The sequence below is a fragment of the Mesoplodon densirostris genome, chromosome 7 (assembly GCF_025265405.1).
Source record: "Mesoplodon densirostris isolate mMesDen1 chromosome 7, mMesDen1 primary haplotype, whole genome shotgun sequence".
NCBI lineage: Eukaryota > Metazoa > Chordata > Mammalia > Artiodactyla > Ziphiidae > Mesoplodon > Mesoplodon densirostris.
Genome location: NC_082667.1, coordinates 70238342 through 70244773, shown reverse-complemented (window position 1 = coordinate 70244773; position 6432 = coordinate 70238342). Strand labels below are relative to the sequence as shown.

The following is a 6432-nucleotide window of genomic DNA, read 5'->3' as shown; positions in this document are numbered from 1 at the left end:
CCTTGGCTTTAATTAGTCTCAAATTTAAGAAGAGAGAATAATGCTCATTTCATAAAAGGTTAACATCGATATTAGGACAATTTTTTTTCCTCTGACAAATCTGTGCTGTGTTTATACTAAAATAAATGTTTAAAAATACTAATCCTGAGCAAGAGTTAAAATAAGAACAGTTTTGACTAAAGAATAAAATTCCTTCATTGTTAAACCTAAACAGCTTTAAAATTCAACCATGGGATATAAAGTCAGTAAGACTGGAATTCAGACTTCTGATGTCCACGGCAAACCTGAATGCTCTGAGCAGAAAGAACACACACATAGTAGATTAAAAAAAAAAACAAAACAGTAAAAAGCATCAAAAATTGATGCACCTGGATTTTGTTAAATATAACAAAGGTTACTCAGTCCTTTATGGATAAACCTAGCTGGAGAACAGCACTGAACAGTATACTGCATTGAACAGATCTCTCAGAAAGGCAACGCTGGATTTCTTTTTTTTAGATAGGCACAGACTTTCCCCCCGCAAACATTCAAAGACATAAAAGACACATTTGGAAGTACAATATGAATCCTGTTTTTTGTTTTGGGTTTTTTTTTCAGCTGCGCTGCTCAGCTTGCAGGATCTTAGTTCCCTGATGAGGAATTGAACTCTACTAGGGATTCATGGCAGTGAAAGTTCCGAGTCCTAACCACTGGACTGCCAGGAAATTCCCATTTTTTGTTGTTGTTGTTTTTTAATCCTGTCTTCACGAAAGGAAAAAGTTCTGGCCACTTAAGAAACGAAAGTGAGTCACTTGAGTTTTTAGTTACAGCTCCCCCCTCATGAAAAATAAGAGCCTTCTAGCCAGCAAAGCAGTATTATGACAAAGTATTAATATTTATACACCAGTAAAAGCATTAAGTAAGGGCTTGGCAACACAAGTCAACTGAAACCAAGCTCTAAGGATACTTTTAGTCTGTGTGGTGAAAGTGCATGGGAGTGGGAAACTGCCAGCACAGCAGGGATCCTCTCACAGTGTTAGGGCCTGTCCACCTAGGTGCAGTCGGTTCCAAGTCAGCGTGGTAAGCACTAGGCAATGACATCGACACTGAGCACGGCCCTCAGGGCTTCTTCAATATGCCTTTTCTTTTATTCCAACTGTCTCTCTTCCTCTTCATCTGCTTCTTCAATGACCTGAATCTCATCTCCTTGAGGTAAGGAAGAATTCTCCACCTGCAGTTTATTCCCATCAGCTTTACATTTCTCTTCTTCCTCTATGATTTCCTTCCATATCTTGTGGTTTTCAGTGAGATGGTGCATTAGCTGACAAAATATTCGCCGTCTGCCTTTCCTTCTTTGTGGTTCTGTGAAATTTAACACGTGTATTCTAATCATAGCAATATGATTCAGTCATTCAATAAATATCTGAGTGCCTGATATATTCCAGGCATTTATCTAAGCACTGGGGTTATAGTTATAATAAGATTAAAATAATCCTTGCACCATGGGGCTCTCTTTCTAGTGGGAAGACCAAGATAAGCAAAGAAGCAAGACACTTGTGTGTTAGATGGTGTTAAGTGTTACTGGATAAAAATAAAGTAGAGAGGGGATTAGGGAAGATGGGGTTGGGTGGGAGTTTCAAGGAGAAGGGAGGATGGTACTGAAATTCCAAATGATAAATAACAATGCAAAGTTAAAAACCATCCTTTATAGGGATTTTTTTAATGTATTGAATTAAACACAATTATCAAAAATTTGGTGAGTACAAATAAATTTTAGAAGCCAGTCAGCTTTCCCATCTGATCATGACATCAGATGGTAATGCCATAAGATTACTCTTCACTATGCTACTCCTGAATACAAGGTAGGGCGGGGGAAGTACTTTGTTATCTTGTTCCAAGCTGTCTTATCTGTTCTGATTTATAGCATGCTTGGGAAACAAACAAAAAAATAATTAGCTAGATATAATTTAAATAATAATTTAAATCCTACTTTAAAGAGCAAATAACTGATTTCATTTTTAGTTACAAAGATGACAAATGTCTTTTTCATTTTCCATTTATACTCACTGATTTATATAGAAAAACTATGCATTATGGTTTGGTAGTTCAAAGCCATTATGCCACAAAACTTGGTTTTCCTCTTAGAGTCAGAGAATGTGTATTTTCCTCCTCTCCCAACTGTGTTGAATGAACTATTTCCCAAGTCTATATGAAGGGCATGTTAACAGGGGAGGGTAGTGTGAAGAGGGGTTAGGCAAAGGAGGACTAGCCACTAGGACCAGCCACCTCACATGAGTTCAGATTTGGCGACAGCCCCATCATGTGTGCACAGGTAGAGACTTCTGAAGAGCACTGGCTGGAGGACAGCACTTCCAGAGACGCTACTTTAACTAAGAATGCTTGTTGTGTGACAGCATTTGCACGGTACCCAAGCAGTAGTTACTCAAAAGGAGACTGAATTCAGGCTGAACATTTAGATAGTACTTACTTAAGATATAACTACTGAATCTGTATCTTAAAAACAAAGATTCAAATCCAAATTAAATGGACATTTGCAGTTAATTAATAACATTAAATAAATGATAGTATCCTTATATCTTACTAGGATTTAGGTTTTCTTCTATTTCTTCATCCTCTGTATCTAATTCTTCACCATCTTCTTCATCATAACAACTTTCAGTATCATCATCCTCTTCTGCTTCTATCCACTGACCCGGTAGCAAACCAGCAGCATCATAGGAGTTACACAGGGGACCCACTATGTGAGTGATAAAAGATTCCTGGAGTTTTGCTAGTTGAGGAGAAGAACGATCCATGAAGGGACTGACGGGCAAACCAAGATTTGCTTCTTCATCTCCCTGATCATATTAAAAAGAAAAGTATACATTTAACTGTTGAAAGAACAACCACTGAGCTTTGTTAAAATTATCTTGAGGTTTCTTAATAAGCACAGTCTAACTCAAAATTATTTTTACAAAGAAGTATCAATGAAATTACTCTGTCATTCCAACTCAAAGAATTTCTCTACTATTTGAGAAATCCTAAACAAGACTTTATTCTCACACCCCCAGTCAACCAGTACGATTGATATTCAGGTAGCAAGAAAAATATACATCTTTTAAAAATAAATTCAGGGGCTTCCCTGGTGGCGCAGTGTTTGAGAGTCCGCCTGCCGATGCAGGGGACACGGGTTCGTGCCCCGGTCCAGGAAGATCCCACATGCCGCGGAGCAGCTGGGCCCGTGAGCCATGGCTGCTGAGCCTGCGCGTCCGGAGCCTGTGCTCTGCAACGGGAGAGGCCACAGCGGTGAGAGGCCCGCGTACCGCAAAAAAAAAATAAAAAAATAAAAAATAAAAAATAAATTCAGCAAATTTGCTAACAAACCAGAATTATATTAATAGAATATATAAATTCTATAATATCAAATATAGATCCTCTTTCTCCTATGGGGAGATGGTATAATGGAAACATTTTTGTTGTAGTTGTACCTCAAATGTACAGAGTTGAATTTTGCAAATGCTTTTTTTTTTTTTTTTTTGGTTGCGGTACGCAGGCCTCTCACTGTCGCGGCCTCTCCCGTTGCGGAGCACAGGCTCCGGACGCGCAGGCTCAGCGGCCATGGCTCACGGGCCCAGCCGCTCCGCGGCATGTGGGATCCTCCCGGACCGGGGCACGAACCCGTGTCCCCTGCATCGGCAGGCGGACTCTCAACCACTGCGCCACCAGGGAAGCCCTTGCAAATGCTTTTCAATGCCCTCCCTTTTTTTCTAACAGCAGAACCCTTTAATGAATCTAAATCAGAAAACTCAATATGTAAAACAGACAAAAGTAGAGCTCTTGTGGTTGAGGTGAGGATTCGCCCCAGCTGCCTGCCCTGTGATACCCTCCCACTTGTGGTCCCTAGGGTTCTGGAGAGCACAACTGGAGATCAGACAGATAGGGTTTCAAAACCTGCTTTAGCCACCTACTACCTGTGTGGTGCTGGGCAAGCTCTATGCCCAATTCATGTGTAAGATGTGAACAATAATCTACAGGGCTGCTATAGGATGAAAAGCAATATTATATAAAATGTTGAGCACAGGGCTGAGCAGTCCCCAAATGGTACTATTAACATTTTAGTGCCTACTGTCTGAACTGGTGGAGGGTGAATACTCTCCACAGTGCACAAATTCTGCAGGCAAACAGTGTCTATCTGTGCTGAGCCAACAGAGCCCTAAGGAAACAAGCAAAAACTGTCCCATGATTAAAAATCTTATATGGCTTTATCTTCTGTGAGGATGAAAATTATTAATATTTACAAAAAATATCCAGGTGGGTTTATCCACAGGATTCTACAGTTTCATACATTTGACTTTTAAATAGGAGTGAGGCTTTTCTAAGCCCATGGCACATAATGGCTATAGGAGTATACATAAAGATAGTATAACTAAGGTAATAAAAAGGTAAAAGGTTGGGCCAGGTTAGAAATTTGCATCCATATCTGAAGGTTGACTAGCAGAACAAGACTGAGAAGGAATTCTGATGGTTTTGATGAGGGTTGACTTTCCTATAGGTTAGTACATTTAACCTTCATGACCACTGTGTGGTAGGGTTATCAGATGGCATTTTTCTCCTTTGACATAAGAATAATGAAACCTAGAAAGATTAAGTGAAACTGTCTGAAATATTACATTGTTTTTAGTGATCTGGAATTATAATAGTTTATTGAGCACTTATGTGTCAGGAACTGTTCTAAGAACTTTACATAAATTAATTCATTTAATCCTCACACAACCTTATAAGGTAGGTACCATCAATATTCCTATCTTCTCAATGAGGAAACTGAGGCACAGAAAAGTTAAGTAACTTACCCCAGGTCACATTGCTGGCAAGGAAGAGGAGCCAGGATTCAACCTCAGGCATGGTTTCCAAGTTTGTTTAATAAGAATTAATTCTCTGTACTTTAAAAATATATTATGAAATGGGTCTAAATGAAATTTTCTAATGTTTTTTCACTGAATTAGTGGGTTTTCTAAAATTGGCATATACTACCACTTTCTTATTACCACTGTTTGTACAGATAATATAAAGACAGCATTTTCCTTAGCATAAAATTATTTTGTGAACCTGAACTGAAGCCTGAGGCAGTCTTCAATTATCTTTGAGAATGAGGATGGGAATATGCAAACACTACTATACATACTGCAGTCTACAAATTAGGGTAAATATTTATAACCATTTATTACCCCAAATTACCCCAAATTACATATAATTTAGTTCAAATGTATCAGTGAAAAGTATTCTAAGATTATTGCTAAGATTTTACTAATCTATTTTCGTGATTACACAGTATGGTATTTTGTTGACTTGTAAACAGCAGAGTATACACTATTGTATTGGGATGTTTAGCTAAAGTGGGTGAAAGACACTACATTTACTGGTCATTCAATACAATCTGGGTGTGACAAGGTATAACAGATAAGTCTGCAGTTTATAGGCTCACCTTCATCACTCCTACTAGAGTAGCAACTCTTGGTAAAGAAAGCCCTGTCACAGAAGTCTCACTTGGTAAACATCTTGATCTTTCCTGATTAGTAGGTCTAGTAAGGATTCCCAAGGAATGCAGTTCCAGTCAACAGGATGTATTTGTTATTTTGGAGATAATGAAATATTAGGCTTCTGGGGAAGTCAGTATTTTTCTACATTGTAGGGAGCCTCAAAATTGGACAGAAAAGTGGTAAAGACTGCAAAGTGGTAGGATTATTTTAAAGACAAGATTAAAAACATATGAGAAAAGAGCATGTTTATATTTTTGAAACTTGAAAGCCACTAATTATCTACTTTGTCCCCATTTCTAGCGCTAATTTCTTACCCTCTGCCAGGACTTTTACGTAGTTGATGTATCTAAGGCAGTCTTTCTATAGCAGAGTTGAAAATGGGTTGATACTTTAAAAATACAATCTAAGTATACCCTGAATCAATTAAACAACTTCTTTTGGAAATAAATTATCCTAGGCTATAGGTTTTCAGGATTGAAAGGGACCTTGGAATCAATATGTAGTCTTTCCTTAGCTCTAGACTGGAGTACATTCAACCCACTCCAGATTTGCAGTAAACTATTTTTGTTTTTAAAATTTAAAGATTAATTTTTTGTTTATTTAGTTATTTTTTAAATTTTTGGCTGCACTGGGTCTTTAGTTGTGGCACGTGGGATCTTCGTTGAGGCATGTGGGATCTTTCGTTGTGGCGTGTGGGCTTCTCTCTGGTTGTAGTGTGTGGGTTTTCTCTCTCTAGTTGAGGTGCACGAGCTCAGTAGTTGTGGTGTGTAGGCTTAGTTGCCCTGTGGCATGTGGGATTTTAGTTCCCTGACTAGAGATCAAACCCACGTCCCCTGCGTTGTAAGGCAGGTTCTTTACCGCTGGACCACCAGGGAACTCCCTGTTAAATTTTAGAAACAAAGGCAAAGGAGCTGAC

The 6432-nt window shown here is 38.6% G+C and overlaps 1 protein-coding gene across 2 annotated transcripts in view; it reads right to left on the bottom strand.

Moving 5' to 3' along the window:
* Nucleotides 1–546: 546 nt before the first annotated feature.
* The window catches only part of PDE3B (phosphodiesterase 3B), a 166513-nt gene continuing 160627 nt past the window's right edge, over nucleotides 547–6432 (bottom strand). For both annotated transcript variants that reach the window (XM_060103988.1, XM_060103989.1), the window contains exons 16-17: nucleotides 2582–2837; nucleotides 547–1341 (exon numbers count right to left, since the gene is read on the bottom strand). In XM_060103988.1, the coding sequence (XP_059959971.1) occupies nucleotides 1127–1341; nucleotides 2582–2837 (471 nt within the window). In that variant the 3' untranslated portion in view covers nucleotides 547–1126. The remainder of the gene's footprint in view (nucleotides 1342–2581; nucleotides 2838–6432) is intronic.